Source organism: Toxorhynchites rutilus, chromosome 3 (assembly GCF_029784135.1).
Source record: "Toxorhynchites rutilus septentrionalis strain SRP chromosome 3, ASM2978413v1, whole genome shotgun sequence".
Taxonomy (NCBI): domain Eukaryota; kingdom Metazoa; phylum Arthropoda; class Insecta; order Diptera; family Culicidae; genus Toxorhynchites; species Toxorhynchites rutilus.
The window spans coordinates 222,150,760-222,168,756 of record NC_073746.1 but is presented as its reverse complement, the minus strand read 5'-3'; the positions used below and the strand labels follow the sequence as shown (position 1 = coordinate 222,168,756).

The 17,997-nt window shown below is 44.0% G+C and overlaps 1 protein-coding gene across 1 annotated transcript; it reads right to left on the bottom strand.

Moving 5' to 3' along the window:
* Positions 1 to 7,896: 7,896 nt before the first annotated feature.
* Positions 7,897 to 12,408, bottom strand: LOC129773947 (uncharacterized). Its single transcript, XM_055777624.1, has one exon. It carries the CDS (start codon positions 12,406 to 12,408, stop codon positions 7,897 to 7,899), a length of 4,512 nt encoding a protein of 1,503 aa, XP_055633599.1.
* Positions 12,409 to 17,997: the final 5,589 nt, after the last annotated feature.

Here is a 17,997-nt window from a genome sequence, read left to right as displayed (position 1 = left end):
ATACGAAAATTGCCTGTAGTATTCTGCGTCTTCTCTCAAGAGTGTCCAGGCTTAAAAGTCTGCATCGATCCGGGTAAGCAGGAAGATTCAATGGATCGCGCCAAGGTAGATGACGCAAGGCCAACCGGATGAATCTTCGCTGTACACGCTCAATCCTCAAATTCCAGAAAATCACATTTGGAGTCCAAACAACGGCTGCAGTTTCGAGAATTGGTCGTACTAAAGCGCAATATAAGGACTTCAAGCAGTATAGGTCAGTGAAATCCTTCGCAATCTTCGAAATAAATCCGAGCTGTCGGTTTGCCTTAGCAATGATTGAGGTGTAATGAGCGTTGAAGTTCAATTTCTGATCCAGCACTACTCCGAGGTCAGTAACTTTTTCAACTCTTTCAAGCGAAGCACCGTCGATGCAGTAATCAAACTGTAACGGACTTTTGGAACGATGGAACGTCATGACGGAGCACTTCGGTATGCTGATAATCAGTTTGTTTAGATGGCACCAGTCAACAAACACATTCAGCAAATCTTGCAAGCGTTGGCAGTCTTCAGCTGAACGGATCATGCAGAATATTTTCAAATCATCAGCATAAATTAATTTGTAGTTCAACCCTAATTTCGCAGCAATGTCATTAAAAAATAATATGAACAAAAAAGGGCCTAAGTTGCTTCCTTGAGGGACTCCAGAAGAATTGCAGAAGCACGAGGAAACGCAGCCATGAATTTTAACGCGCAGTTTTCTTTCCGTCAGGTATGATCTCATCCACGACACGAGTTTTGCAGATGATCCGAGACGTGATAGTTTAGCCAATAGTATGTTGTGGTCGATCCTATCGAAAGCCGCCTTCAGATCGGTATAGATGACATCGACTTGAGCCTTGCCCTCCATAGCAGTAATGCAGGTGTTGGTGAAGTTCAACAGATTCGTGGTGACCGACCTGCCGGGCATGAAGCCGTGCTGATCGGTAGAGATGTAACGCTTAGATTGAGTAAGAATAACTTCACTGACGATGATCTCAAATAGCTTGGACGCAGCCGACAAACTTGTTATTCCACGATAGTTCCTGACGTTTCGTTTATCACCGTTTTTGAAGACAGGAAACATGAAAGACTGCTTCCAAATTTCAGGAAATACTCCATCATTGAGTGATCGGGTAAAGATGACAGAAAGTGGCTCGGCTAGATCAGCAGCGCAGCGGCAGAACAATACCGATGGTATGCCGTCAGGACCCGGCGAAAGCGAACTTTTCAATTTTTTTGCAGCGGAGATCACCATGGCAGGAGTGACCACGAACGTCGTCAAACTTATGACGTCCGAAGGAACACCTATGGAGGCAAACTTAACTTGAGCTTCACTGGCTGGTATATGGTCAAACACGGATGTAAAGAACTTGGCGAAAAGCTCACAGCATTCAGTATGAGTATTCGCTTCGACGTCGTTATAGAGCACGTTGCTTGGGAGAGTTGAGTTTTTCCTCTTACTGTTGACGAATTTCCAAAAGTTTCTCGAATTTTGTCGCAGATTGGTTTGCATTCTCAAGACGTGGGCCTTGTACAAAGTTGAATTCAGCTTACGATATGCATTACTTGCATGTTGAAACCTGATTTTGCTGTCAGACGATTGTAGAACACGATGTTTTCGCTGACAGGCGTTTTTTTCGCGTTTCAGCTGTCGAAGTAAAGCCGTACTCCAAGAAGGCGAAACTGGACGTCTTCTGTGGGGTACATTCTCCCGCAACCAACGTTGAATGGTAAAACAGAAATCAGAGGCCATTTCATTAACATTTTGACAGGCATTCAGGTATGTCCAGTCAAGAGTGGGGAGGTAATAACCAAGTGCATCGTAGTCGATTTTTCCAAAATCGGGGGTGTATTCATCGGCAACAGGATACCCGTCACTGTACTGGCACGTACGAGGTACTGGTAGAGATATTTCCAATGGTGGATGATGCGTATCCACGGGTAACAGTGCAACCACAGCTGTATTGACGTTTACATTACAGCCATTTGAGCAAAAAACAAGATCAAGAGTTCGATCCAGTTGATTGCGGTGCCAATTGACTTGACTTAAATTCAAAAAGTCCATTCCATCGATCAGAGCAGCACTCGACGCAGATACCGTCGAAGCTCCTGCTGGTAAAACTTCGCCGCCAGCACTCTGCAACCACTGTAGGCGAGGTTGGTTGTAATCACCACAAAGCAGCACCTGATCTACACATGTAGCATTGTCACAAAGATCACGAACAGAGGCCACATGTTCATCTATCAACTCCACGTCGCGACTACGATCAGGTGAGATGTACACAGCACCGATTGCTAATCGTTTACTTCCGATGACAATGACGGCAAACACCTGTTCCAATCTTTCCCCGTGAGGCGTGTGGATTTGCGTACAAGAATAGCGATGGTGAACCGCTATTAATACGCCACCGAAGCTCGTTTTATTGCTGTTTATACAACTACGGTCACAACGAAAAACGTTAAATGTCGATCCAAAGATTTGCAGAGAATCGATACAATCGTTTAATCCAGTCTCTGTTAATATGATGACGTCGTAGTTACAGTCCGTAACCGCCAAAAGCAAATCGTCGATTTTAGTCCTAACACCTCGGACATTTTGGTAGTACAGCCAAACACAATCGACAGGGGCAGCAACGGGTTGTGGTGGCAACCATACATTGGTTGCATCGCTAGAACCAGTGAACGGATGAGAATCTGAAGAACTAAAAACACTGTCGTACTTGCCGAGAACAGCGTGGTGGAAGACCCCTCCTCTGACCCCACTCACAGGGCCAGGACGACTGCTGAGCGATGGCTGGAGGATCTCGACTGTGGCAGGGGGATTAGGGGCTTCCATGAAGTCGGTTTCGTAGCGTCCTGGAGATGAAGTTTGTTGTGCAGAGGATTCATTATGGTGTTGTGGAGAACCAGAGGTAATAAAGCTGTAATATGAAGGTTTTTCAGCGTATCTGGTGCTTGTAATAGGAGGGTACTTGCCAGAGAGCGCAAGTTGGAAGACCCCGTCTCCAGAACTGAACACAGGGCCAGGACGACTTGGAAGCTGGTGGTTGAGGTTGTGATGCAGCGCGACTGTGCCAGACGGATAAGGGTCTTCCATAGTGCCAGAAATGGTGCGTCCTGTGTTCTTTTCTGATGCTATGTCGAACCCAGACGAGATGAGATAGAGCCGTTTTTTCGGTTGAATTCAAAAGCACGGACAGTGACTCCTTCAGGCCAGTACCAAGGATCGCCGACCACATTAGATAAATCTTTACTGACTGTCACTTTAAACGAGACGAATGAAAGGTCATCCAGACTTTTCCTACGAGGAACGAGCTTTGATGACTTTGATCAACGAAGTGTCCACATTTGCAATTTCATGAATGTGTTGCTTTACGTCACATTCTTTCTGATCAGGAGTAAACGGAGTTATGTAGAAAGCGATCATATCGTCGGACGGTCCAGCTTTAGCGACACTTAAAGTACCACTATTACTTCGTGCAACATTGTTACCATTTTGAGTTTTACCATCGTGCAAAATATTGTGACCGAAAATGACAGAATTGGCTTGATTACCGTTACGTTCAGATCGAGCGAGGGACGATTTATTCGAGTTAAGCGCAGCCGGTGTAGATGCAGTCGCGTGAGATTTGGTGCTGGACTGCTGGTTCGATAAAATATGCACTCGCCTGTTACCCACAACGAGTTTTTCAGATTGTTGTCCTACTGAATTATTGACTTCGTCTAAAACCTCGAAAAAGGATGACTCATCACAGGATCTCGACCGATTGATAGGATCTATGGTATCATCGAGATTCAACTGATCGATGCTCTGATGAAAAGTCGATTTTTCTAGCGTTTGGTTGTTTAGCTTGCCTTGCTGTTTGGAACCATAGAGCGTTTTGTTAATGGTTCGAAGATTATTGCCATAATTGCCCAAGCGCGTATCCATGGAGTCAGTACGTATGAGCAACTCTCGTAAGGCTTTGATAATTATTTTCTCACGATTAAACACAGAAGGGTTGAAGTCCAGTCGGCAAGAATCGCAAAACCAGAGCAGTCCAACTTTCGCTGAACATGCTGAATACTGCTGTTTTGATAAGCCAACACAGGTATGATGAAAGATGAGGCCACATGAGCCACTACAATTTATTACCCGGCCAGAGCTTAGAGATCGTGAATAGACTTGGCACGAATCCATATTAGAAGGAGATCACAAAATCAGTGGTGATTACAACAGTTACAAAGTCTCCTTAAACGACGGTAATAATCAAACGCCTACCGTTATACAGCACGCAGATGAACGTAAAGCTTTCAAGCTATTTGTTTTACTTCGAGCGAGAGATGACGAAGAACGAACAAGAGCGATCGATGGCGGTGTCAGAATGATCAAATGTGCAAAACACAAATCACAAAAACACTAAGGCGGCTCGCACACCGGAGCAATGAGCAACTAGCAACTGTCAACATGCAATAAGCAATATTATCACCAATGGATTTTTCCATTTAATCTTTGTTGATCTCGCACACCGACGCAATACGATATCGCTGTCGCCTTTACAGAGCAACACATGTCGCTAGCAACACGGCGTGTCGGTTGAATAGCAACTTATCGCTCATATTTTGACAAGTTTCGTACATTAAGGCGATTGTTTGCATAATGTCAGGGGTTTTTATTGCTCTGGTATGCGAAGAACAACAAAATATGTTTCCTGTTGCATATTGTGTACTGCAGTTTGCTAGTTGCTTATTGCTGCGGTGTGCGAGCCGCCTAATACACAACACTGTGATATGTGGAAAAGCACCGGAATGATATAATGCCGGCTTTTTATTGTTCGTACAACAACATGTAATATTAAACAACACGGAAAACAGTCTTAATTAGCGAATGATTACTGGGACGAAAAAAACATAAACAATCGGTGTGCGAGTGTGCGAGTGCACTTGGTTGATGCTGAGAACATGGAGGAGTTGCAACTGAAAGTTTACTGTGCTGCTGTGGCGACCGCCAAAAGTTTAGGATACCGTATAAGGCCAAGAGGCCGACTGCACCAATATCTACGTGAAAGGCGTGAGCCTCCATGGCGAAGGAGATTGGAGCAACGGATCCTAAACAAACGCGCCGCAATTGGAAGGCTGATGGCGTATAAAAGAGGCAGCAGATCGGCGAAATTATGTCGCCAAGTTGCGGCCTACTGAACTTCGCCAGCTGGGAGCTCTCCAGCTGGCGGATAAACTCGACATTGAGCGTCCTAACAAAACGGCTGAAACGTTACTCTGACTCTGCAAAGCGCCAACAACAAAATCGGATGTTCAGAGATAACGAAAAGGCGTTCTACGACCACATTAGCGACAAGAAGCCCGACTACCGCGAAGGTTTGCCAGATATTAGCGATGTGACGAACTTCTGGGCTGGTATTTGGGAGACCCCAGTACAACGTCGCCACGGGCAAATGTGGTTAAGACGGGAGGAGGAGAGTTGTGGTGAAATTGGAGAGATGCCAGCTATCATCGTCGAAGAAAATGATGTCCGCGAAACCTCGCGGTACCTGGTCCTGGAACCGGTACCGCGGTAGAGCACATCATGGGAGGCTGTCCCGTTTTGGCCAACGCAGCCTACACCGAGCGCCACAACAACGTGTCACGTATTGTTCATCGACAACTGGCGCTCCAATGTGCTCTACTGGAAGACAACGTTCCAAACTACCGGTACCTGCCTGCACCTGTCCTGGAAAATGACCGTTCCAAGCTGTACTGGGATCGCACTGTTCTGACCGACCTCTCGATCCACCACAACCGCCCCGATATAATGGTTTACGACAAGAGCGACCGCAAAGTTACCATCATCGATGTCGCTATTCCACTGAACCAGAATCTGGAGGAGACCCACGGTCGCAAAATCTGCAAGTACCGACCATTGGCCGTGGAGCTCAAGGAACTGTGGGGGCTAAGGGAGGTCCCAACAATTGTTCCAGTCGTTCTCTCTGGAACTGGAATTATCCCGAAGACACTTCTGGAAGCGCTAAAGGTGTTGAACATCGAGAAGGAATTGGCCGGCATCCAAAAGTCGGTCATCCTTAGCACCTGCGCGATTGTCCGACAATTCCTCGGTCAGTACTAAAACAGCACGAGCATGCAGATAGGTGCATTCCGCAGAGCCTAGTCCCCCTTTGGCATTCAGAATCCCGGGGGCAGGTTAAAATTCTGGCTAGGTTCGCCTAGTTAAGAAGTGAGATAAGTATGCAAAAAAACAGGAAGTGGGTTATATCTATGGTATAACCGCAAGGGTGACGTAGGACTATCGTTGATTTAGAGATCATTTGTTTGAAGTTGAATCTAAATCCATTCTGAATGAATGAATAAATGAATATTTGGGGGACTTCAAAAACGAGAGCGTTACGTTGGAGGCTCAAGGTTTTATGCATCCAATATTGGATACAAAAAACCTTGTTCTGAAGAATAATCTTCAGAAGCTTTCCTACTAACTGCACTTGATTGACAAATCACAAAACCAAATGTATGTAGTCGCAGTATTATATGGATAGAAAACATTAAAATAAGCTCGCTTGAATGTAATTTTCAATTCCAAGGGGAACTGGCAGATTATTTTTCAGCAACGATCATTTCTTTCCAGGTTTCTTCTCGATAACCAGCAAACGAAAAGAGTTGCGCGCGTGTATCTGTGTGAGTGTGTGTGTGGCGGCTGCTTCGATGTCTTCCCGAGGAACCGTATTTCGATGCTGATACTCTCTTGGTCACCTTCTCTTCTTCTTCTGATCGATCGGCTTTTCTGCGCTCCCTCACAGTTAAAACAAACTGATTGCATTTCAGGTCAGGTCAGACCAGGTAATGAATGTCCTCACGAAAAATGAATGGGTTTCACCACCAGAATATCGCTTAAGTATGCTTTTCGTGCGTGATTGAATCGAGAGAAGGTGTGGTTTACGATGGCAATTTGGAAGGCAAACTAGAGGGGAATGAACTCTCTGAGTATGAAAATTTCGGCGACTGAGCAATAATCGATTGAAAATTATATAATTTTCGCGATACGGAACATTTTCCGTTGCGTATGCATACAATATTGGATACGAAAATATTCTACTGATGGGGAAGAATAATCTTCAGAAGCTTTCCAGCTAATTACACTTGATTGAAAAATTACAAAGTCATCAAATCTTTGGTTGCTGTGGTATGTGGTTAGAAAGCGTTAAAATAAACTCTTTCGCATGAATGTATTTTTTAATTCCCAGGGGAACTGGCAGATTATTTTTCAGCAACTGTTGCGACGCATAAGTGGTCGTGTTTCAATTTGTGCCGGATTCCGTGACTGTCCCCTTTTGCTAGTAGCTTTTGTTCACTACGCGAAATCTCTCCCCGAGTATGAAGCGAATTTCGTTGTTCGATTTTTCAATTAAGAACACTGTTAGCACCAATGACTACACATTTTATTACAATTTTAGACTATACACTAACAGACTATTACTACATTTAATTGAACTTCATACATAAATACATATAATTTTTACATTTAATTTACGGTGGCCGAACTGCACTCTAACGGAGACAAAAAACGATTAAATTCAAAAAGTTCCCTAAAGCTCTTGCAAAGCACAATGCCTGCTTTATTCCATTGTACGCAATTATTATACGTATTGCGTAAAATCTAGAGTTAAGCTTTTACCCATATTATCGCAACTATAGTGCATTTCAGTTGGATCTACTTAAACGGCTCACATCTCTCATTGAACACTATAGAAACGTCAACATAGCCGGCCACCTAAATTTGTTTACAAATTTACAGAGTACATAGAGCAGTGGTGATCACATTATAATGTTAACAAGTGTTTATGCTAATAAATGAATTTTAAAACCATATCCCTATTTGTGTTCTCTTTTCACTCATTCGGACGTGATGATGACTTTGTTTAGTGGTGTGCTGTTGTGCTCGGAAAACGGTAGTGGACAAATCCGAGAAACGGGTCTCTTGTATGTTCCATTTGTTGTCTTCACTGTCACAACACGGGCAATTCCATCTTCTCCTGGATGAATGTGTTCAATCCTCGCCAAAGGCCAGGATATGGAAGATTTGTGGTCGTCCTGCAACAATACTACCTGGCCAACGTTGATGGGTATTGGCCGGTTTGATCTTCTACGTTGGTTATTCAGCTCAGTCAGGTATTCCTTCTTCCATCTTGCCCAGTGATCTTGCACTATTTTTTGAAGTTGCTGGAAATGCTTGAGACGATGTGTTGGAACGGTCGTATAATCTGGATCTGGCAGACAGTTCAAAGATGAGCCAGTCAGAAAATGCCCTGGAGTCAATACGTCTAATTCGGTGGGATCGTCGGATAATGATGTAAGAGGCCGTGAGTTCATATTGGCCTCAACTTGGGTAAGAATTGTGGAATAGTCTTCAAAAGACAGTTGAGTGTTGCCAATTGTTTTTGACAAGGTTGTTTTCGCTGTTTTCACGCCTGCCTCCCACAGGCCGCCAAAGTTAGGTGCTCTTGGTGGAATAAAGCTCCACTTTATTCCCGAATTTGTGCAGTTGTTAGCTATTGTTTGCTGATGATTTTTGTTTTGCAGGAAATGGTAAAGTTCAGCCAGTTGGTTTTTTGCTCCTTGGAAATTGGTTCCATTATCAGAGTGTATTTCCGCCGGTGTACCTCTACGAGCGATGAATCGACGTAGGGTGGCTAGGAAGGACTCTGTCGATAAGTCGCATACGAGTTCAAGGTGGACTGCCTTTGTTGCAAAACAAACGAAAATTGCAATGTATGCCTTTCTTGAACCTGCTCGGCGGTGTACGGGCTTGAGATAAACTGGACCACAGTAGTCTACTCCGGTGATCGTGAATGGTCTGCCAGGGATAGTGCGTGCTGTCGGTAGTTGCCCTACAGGCTGTTGTATAGGAACAGGGTTGTGGCGAAAACATCTGACGCAATTATGAAAGATTTGCTTCGCGAGTGTCGTACCTCTGATTGGCCAGAACTGCTGACGCATGGATGCCAGGATCATGCGGGGACCTGAGTGTAGGGTTTGGGTGTGGAAATGCGCTGCGATGAGACGCGATAGTGGGTGTTTGTATGGCAGAATTGAAGGGTGCTTGGTTTGGTAATGTTGTGTGGAATGCTTGAGCCGGCCACCAACCCGAAGTATGCCTTTCTCATCAAGGAATGGATGTAACAATTTGAGATAAGATTTTTTCGACACAATTTGATTCTTTCTGAGGGATTTGATCTCCTCAGAGAAAACTTCTGATTGCGCACATTTGACCAATGAATCTTTTGCAGTTCCTAGCTCCGATGTAGTCAGGAATGGTTCTACGATTTTGCTTTTGAGTCGACACATGTTAATAAAGCGGAGGACGTAGGCGGTAACTCTCACCAGACGCTGAAAGGATGAATAACGTTCGAACAAGTGGAATGGTTCGGGGACATTTAATGTCAGCACTGTTTTACGTCGTTCAGTAATTCCATCGTCAGGTGGGTGTAGCTGTGTTTGTTTCGGCCATTCGTCTTCCTTCTTATGCAGCCAAGCTGGACCCACACGCCAGCTCTCAAGTGGGACGAAATCGTTCGGCAGTAGCCCACGTGAAATGTGATCAGCAGGGTTTTCAGGTCCTTTCACGTGGTTCCAAGTGTGTCCGTGTGTGAGGAGTTGAATTTCTGCAGTGCGGTTGCCTACGAATGTTTGCCATGTATTGGGTGGAGCTCGAATCCAGTGCAGGACAACCATCGAATCTGACCAGAACCAGCAAGGAATTCCCTCCATTCCCAGCGCTGCAGAGACCTTAGCGTAGAGTTTCGCTCCTAATAGTGCAGCACATAGCTCCAATCGCGGAAGGCTGAGTCGTTTTAGTGGTGTTACGCGTGATTTCGAAGCGATGAGCTGTATGTTTATTTTGCCATCCTCACTGGTCGATGATCGAGCGTAGATACACGCACCATAGCCTGCTTCAGAGGCGTCGCTAAATACGTGAAACTGCACGTCCTTTTGTTGTGGTGCTAGAAAGCAACGATGTACTTTAAAGTTTTTCAAAACTGCTAGCTGGGCATAAAATTCTCTCCACCGTGCTGCGATTTCTTTTGGCACGGGATCGTCCCATCCGATACCTGCCGACCATAATCTTTGCATCTGGATTTTTGCCCACGATATAACCGGTGACACGAGCCCGAGCGGGTCGTAAAGTTGGGCAATTGCAGAAAAGATTTTTCGTTTCGTCCAATCATCGTTGTTAGTTGTGGCTCGTACATCAATGCATAGTAAGTCTGGTTCCGTCTCCCAGACGACTCCCAGAGTTTTGACTGTCGTTTCTGACACTAGATGAAGTGTTGTTGATGGATCGGTTTCACCATGATTCAAGTCTTCTAGAACGGCACGTTGATTTGAATTCCATTTTCGTAGGGGAAATCCTGCTTCTGCCATTATTGATTGCATTTCGTTTCTCAGTAGTATAGCATTTTCGACGTTATCGGCTCCCGATAGGAAGTCATCCATGAAAAAATCGTTTTTCAGTGCCTTTGCGGCTAGTTTGTATTTTTCTCCAGCATCGTTAGCAAGCTGCTGAAGAACCCGGGTGGCCAAAAATGAGGATGGAGACAAACCGTAAGTTATTGTCTGAAGCTCATACTGTTGGATAGGATCGGATTGATTAAATCTCCAAAATATTCGTTGGAGAGCTGCATCCTCAGAGTGGACACGAATCTGGCGATACATTTTTTCTACATCCGCTACAACAGCGACGGAATGTTTTCGGAAGCGAACCATTAAATCTACCAATTCATCCTGCACAACCGGACCCGTTAGAAGAGCATCATTGAGGGAGTAATTCGTTGATGTTTTTGCTGAGCCGTCGAAAACTACCCTGACCTTGGTTGTCGAACTGGATTCCTTAAAATCCGGATGATGCGGGAGAAAACAGACCGTTCGCGTTTCATTCATTTGGACCTCGTTGTTTACCAGTTTCATGTGACCCATCTTTAAGTATTCTCCCATGAATTGATTGTAGCATTTTCTTAAATCTTCATCTTTTTCCAAACGCCTTTCCAGATGTTGAAATCTTCTGAGTGTTGTGCTTTCCGATTCGCCTACTAATTGATGGAAGTCTACACGTTTTGGATAACGTACAACATAGCGACCTGATTCATCCCTGTGCACCGTATTTTGAAAATGCATTTCGCAATCTTCTTCCTCCCGAGAGCGGAGTTTTTTACCCGGCAGTTCTTCAATGACCCAGAATTTTTCAATCGCTTCATCTAATGGATCCGTAAACGCTGCGTTGCAGCTCACCCGTGTATCCTGTCTCTGCCGATCGACTTCACCAGCAGCCACCCAACCAAAGACGGTGTTGATAAATATTGGCAATGAGTTGCCAACCTTTCGCACCTGGATCCGGCCACCATCCAAACGATGAAAATCGTAAAAATATTGCGACCCAAGAACCATGTCAATCGAACCAGGAGTGGCGAAACCTGGATCAGCAAGCTCCATATCTGGTGGCGGTTTCCACTGTTGAAAATGAATCGATGTGGAAGGTTGATCATCTGTAATACGATTCATCACCAGAAAATCCATTGGTTGATGGAAATCGAAAATTCTCGAAGCAATGGTTGCAGATACCTCACAAGCAGTTTGATGATGCGATCGCCCTATGCCAGAAATTGCTACCCTCTTGTTGCGTCGCGGAAGTTTAAGCAATTGGCAAAGATTTTCTGACATCAGATTTGCCTGGGAACCACTATCCAACATTGCCCTCGCGAAGTGGGGCCTATTCCATTTGTCCTTCACCTTCAACAGCACGGTAAGAAGAAAGACGTGCGTATCATGAGAACCCAATGCCAAGTTTGTCGAAATTGATGTCACCGAACTAGACCCTGATCCACCGGAGTTCGATGCATCTCCAGATGTTGATGGGTTATCCATTGTGGGAGAAGGAGAGGAACCAGAACCAGGAAATCCAGGATGCAGGAGTGTGTGATGCTTTTTCGAGCACGTTCTACATCTGAATTTCGAAGGACAATCCCGTGCCATGTGGTTTCTGCCCAGACAATTGGAACAAAGTCGTTTTGAATTCGCCAATTTCAAACGCTTGTCCACTGTAAAATTGTTAAATTTGGAACACCGTGATATGAAATGCTGTTCCCCATACGAGACACAACTTGGACCCTTGTTGTCGGTCGCCGAGTTGACCGACACCTTAGCTGCATGTGTTTTAGTTGAATGTGATGGAGCCGCCGAGTGCACGACGGATGTGCGTTGATCAACATTGACTGCATCTAACACTCGTGTCTGTTTCTTCAGGAAGTCCACCAGCATCGCATAGGATGGATTCTCGTGCTGCGTCGCATGTGCCTCCCAGTGCTTCTGTGTCACGTCGTCGAGTTTCGAAACTAATACGTGCGTCAACATAGCCCCCCAACCACTTGTCGCCTCTCCTAATTGGTCAAGAATTTTTGTATTGCGCTCAAAGCAGTCTATTATGTCGTGAATGCCGATCGCTGATTCCTTTTTGACGTAGGACTACGTCTAACCGGAAGATATAGGGGGTGAAATGGAAATCTAGGCACTGAACAAGTAGGAAAAAATGCAAGATTTGGAACGCTTATAACTCGAGCATTTCTCAATAGATCGCAAAGGTTTTTGCATCAATTGATAGGAAATATATCTACGCATCTATCATAACGAATAACATTTCATTTTACTTGAGATAAATAATTGAATAATTGTGAAATATCAAGCATTGTCCAAATGCACTATGTGCCCATTTTTGATTGGTCCATTTTGTGCTCCTCAAATCGTAACGACCAAAACGGGCAACCAGAGCAGCAGCGAAATAGAATGAAGCACGATTGGAAAGGAAAAAGAAAAAAAAAGAACGAAACATTGGTCGCAGTCTCTCCATGCGTAATTCTCTAGCCAGCCAGTCAGCTTAAAAATCCCCGCTCCGCTGCCGTAACGATCATTCTCATTCAAACCGTACACCACATCGGTTCGCATCACAACACATCAACAAACCAACCTAAGCAGCCATGTCTGGACATGGTAAAGGAGGAAAAGTGAAGGGAAAGGCAAAATCCCGCTCGAACCGTGTTGATCTGGAGTTCCCCGCAAGGGTAGCTAGGCCGAGCGCGTTAGTACCAGTGCACCAGTCCACCTAGCCGGCGTTATATAGTTTCGGCCGCCGAATTGATCGAGTTAGCTGGCAAAGCTGCACGCGACGATAAGAAAACCCGCATTCGGAACAGAACACATTCGGTTCGGTGGGCATCAAGACAACAGGCAGTTGCAGCGAGTGACGAGTGGCAAACGCAATCGCAAAACGGCATCAGGTAGCAGAAGAAAAAAGTTTGTTCTTTATACAAACTGCTTTGGTGGCAAATCCAGAACAAGGCGGCATCGAGGGCGTTCGAAATGGGTTTTTTTCAAAACCACGAGTACTAAGTTTTCTAAATTGGAACCATTCCATAAAACAAGGCGCTTTTCAGGGCCATTAAACCTTCCAAAAAAGAGTTTAGGAAATACAGTTCAATGCTTTCTAAAACATTATCCAAAATAATAATAAAACACAAATTGATTTTTTCATAATTTGTTTGCCAGGATCTGATGAGTATGTGAATTTGGCAGTTGTTCTGAGCTTATTGATAGTTGGGGACTTTCCTGATTATTCAATTTTCACCAATTCTTAAATTGTTTCCAGATTGAAAGTACAGTAATTTACAATTAGTTCGACATTTAGCTAATTGGACGGACATGTAATGCGACTTATTTAGTTGGACATTTTTGTAAACATAGAGATCCAAATTATGACCCCACATTGAAAGTCGACACTGTACCACTGTCATCGCAAATGTTCAATTACAGGTTAAAATCGCCTCCAATGCGACACTGAGTGGCGCTTCGGCACGTCGCATTGAATGTAATTTACTGTACAACATGTCACAAAGCTGGATGGGAAGAAATTTTCCAACTGTGAAAGCTGTGGCGAGTGGCAAACGCAATCGCTAAACAGAAAGGTTTAGCCGAACAAGATGGGGATATCGAGTGATAACAAAAACACAACACCAAAGGTTCTTTTCAGAACCATCAACATGTTCATAAAGAGTAAACAGTAAACTAATCCATTTTTCTGGTAGATAGGTAGGTATTCACGTAGGAGAAGAAAATAAAACAATATATTTAAAATATATATTTAACAAAAGCTGTCCTCTTTGTATAGTCCTACGTCACTCCGGTTATGTCCCCGACATTACCCACCCGTCTTTTTTTATTTTAGGATATTCCAGAAGTGCGTTGAGGTGCCGTTTTTTCAATAGATAAGTATTGGAGAATCGTATAACCAAGCCATCCCAAGCAACCCTGTAATTTGCGTCACTCATCGGATAAGCATCGATTAGTTTCAGCGCATCACCCTTAAGAGCAGCCCGCAGATAATGAAATTTCTGTATATTAGACAACTCAGACGAAGAATCAATTAAAGCGCGAAAAGTATCATGGAACTGTAGCCAGTTTTCATAGTTCCCATCGAACTCAGGCAGGCTGATTTGTGGCAAGCGTACGAATGTGTGTGCGTTGCTCCCAGCGCCAGGTGTAGAGAAAGTACTTGAGGATTGCTCTGCCTGTTCTACTAATTTTCGCGGTAGTTTGCTCTCCAACCCTGCCCTTACCTGGAAATATTTTTCCTCAAATTCTGCCCTAATCTGACGGTGCTCTTCTACATTCTCCTCGTGCTCCTCTAATTCTTCTATCTCTCGCTGAATCTCCTCGAATTCGTCCCATTTCGCTTCGAGTTTCTCCAGACGAAGCTTGATTTGGCTTTCGTTTGTAGAACGGTATTCCAGGTTAAATTGCTCCGTGCGGCGAAGAAAGTCGACGATGTTGTCCCTCACGTGCAATTTTGGTTTCAGCTTCTTTCCCATGATGAAACGAAATGAAAGTAGCCAGTACGATTCCTAGGAGAGCAACAAGAGAAGCACCCTTCGAGAGACAAATGAAGTTTTGGACAAGTACTCACCTTGTGAGCCTGTCAATCAGGCCTTGTATTTCAAATTCTCTCGGTTGTATCGATGTGACGAATATTGCACTCGTTCAAGCCACAGGTTGAAGGCACAAATATAAATCCAGCGCAGAATAGGCCCAGCTAGCCAGAAGTTGAGAGCCACTATCCCAACTCCACTACCGGTAGTATAATCCACGCCGCCTTTCTATGAGCTGTAATATACGACAAGCGAAGCACCTTCCTGATTCGAAAAATTTATTTGGACAGGTACTCACCTTGTGAGCCTGTCAAATAGGCCTTGTATTTTTCGAATAAATATCCGTTGGAACGACGAACCAAAATTGTTATCACTCCAGTAATCCGCGTTGGTGACAAATCCTAATTCTGGTCTTCCAGTAGATTACTCCAGCCAGCCATACACCGTGTCTCCGCTCCAAATTATTCAGCCACCGAAATGTATACCGGAACAGAAAAAACGACCACGTAGAACGTACAATTTAATTTTGTTTTGTTGGACAGACTCTCACCTTTTGAGGCTGTTCAACAAGCCTTGTATAAATTAAATTCCAAAATCCAAATCCAATTTCCTGTTCCAAATTGAAATTGCGCGAAGTGATGGCGCCTCAACAATACAGACTATTCATTTGAATACGCTCTTTGAATTCGCGCATGAAGAATGGCGCATTGTTCCTGTCCATCCTATTGTTCCGATATCAGAAGCAGTTGGGACTTCCGGAATTGATCCTTGAAACACTGAATCCTGGTCACGGCACCAAATGTTGCGACGCATAAGTGGTCGTGTTTCAATTTGTGCCTGATTCCGTGACTGTCCCCTTTTGCTAGTAGCTTTTGTTCACTACGCGAAATCTCTCCCCGAGTATGAAGCGAATTTCGTTGTTCGATTTTTCAATTAAGAACACTGTTAGCACCAATGACTACACATTTTATTACAATTTTAGACTATACACTAACAGACTATTACTACATTTAATTGAACTTCATACATAAATACATATAATTTTTACATTTAATTTACGGTGGCCGAACTGCACTCTAACGGAGACAAAAAACGATTAAATTCAAAAAGTGCCCTAAAGCTCTTGCAAAGCACAATGCCTGCTTTATTCCATTGTACGCAATTATTATACGTATTGCGTAAAATCTAGAGTTAAGCTTTTACCCATATTATCGCAACTATAGTGCATTTCAGTTGGATCTACTTAAACGGCTCACATCTCTCATTGAACACTATAGAAACGTCAACAGCAACTAATAGATTTTTCCAGATTTTGCTCAATACTCGATGCCCTCCAGTGGTAAATGCTAACTCGATAACCACCTGTAAATAGCACTTGATTGGAAATATTTGGTCACAGTGTTTTTTTTTCCAAAATATATATTTTTATCAAGGCTCATATGGCGTTAGCCTCACGGGGCCGGGAGTTCAATACTTTGACAATTTTTCTTATTATCTATGTTAGTAATATGTAACCGATTACTCGCGGTTGGCTCGAGGTTAGTATTACAAGTGTTTTCGTAATTCGGATGTTGCTGTCTCCAATGCTCTGTACGTGTGCCCGACACGGGATACTTTGGAATGCAGCTGACCCTTAATCAGCCACGCCCCCCTAGTCTGTACCTCATATCTAGCGTGGTGCGTCTTTCTCGACTCGAGGAATCCAGGATAGAATCGTCACTAACCGGCGCAATCATCAGTTCATGTAGAGTTGTCATGAGCGGTACAACCTTTGGCTCTTGTTGAATCATCAGTGGACTGCACAATCTTTGGTCCGTGTATCTGTAAAGAGTGTGTGTATGTATTGCCGCGACTAAGTAAAAGTTTATCGATCGGATAGGAGGGATATAAAACGGGGACACAACAAAGGAAACTGGTCACAGTGTTACATGGATAGAAAACATTAAAATAAACTCTTTCGCATGAATGAAATGTAATTCAATTCAATTCAATTTTTCAAGGGAACTGGCAGGTTATTTTTCAGCAACGATTAGATCTTTCCGAAATTTTCTCGATGCTGAATGGCATCCAAACGAAAATACTCCTTTCAGTTTGGCCTGCAAAAAACTTTTCTGAACTCTAATCTCTAATTTGGAAATCTAAACTCTAATTTGGAGCCCTGAAAAGGCCGTTGATTATATGCTACGCTAATATAGCACACTCTCTTCAGATTCGACGGGCCAACTGAATGTCCTTGGGCATGATGTGACGCGTTTTGCGTGGATACAACACAAATTGGTATCTTCGAATAGGCCTCCTGCAGCGTCATAACCGCGGAACTTTGGAAGCGCAAGTCGGTTTTGAAGTCCTGAGCAATTCCACGAACCAAATGCTGCAAAGGTAGCTTGCGGATCAGCAATTCAGTCGACTTCTGATAGCGACGAATTTCACGCAAAGTTCCCGGTCGATAGCGATGTGGCTTCTTCACACTTCCTACGGTTGGTGCGCTTATCCGAGCTGCTTTCGTGGTGACTTACCACCGAAAGATTAACGACCTGTCTGCTTAGTCCCTTCCTCTACTCTCGGTGCGAGAGTAGAGTAAGAAATGAACGAAAGCAAAGGAAGCGTCATTTTATAAACCATAAAAGTATAGAATGTAAACCCCACCCTCTTCATTATATAAGCTTACTGTATACTTACTTCGATGTTATTCGTTTCTCTCTCAGGGTAAGCAACGAATATAGTAAGGGTGGGGTTTACATTCTATACTGTTATGGTTTATAAAATGACGCTTCCTTTGCTTTCGTTCATTTCTTTCTTTACTCTCGCACCGTGAAAACTCGTTTGTTTGGGAACAAGCAGACAGCTCGTTAGTCTTTCAGTGGTAAGGCACCACGAAAGCAGCTCGGATAAGCGCACCAGCCGCAGGAAGCGTGAAGAAGCCACATCGCTATCGACCGGGAACTTTGCGTGAAATTCGTCGCTATCAAAAGTCGACCGAATTGCTGATCCGCAAGCTACCTCTGCAGCATTTGGTTCGTGGAAT

Excerpts from the sequence above, each read along its gene's own strand:
- LOC129773947 (XM_055777624.1), bottom strand. The coding sequence starts at position 12,408 with ATGTTGACGCACGTATTAGTTTCGAAACTCGACGACGTGACACAGAAG.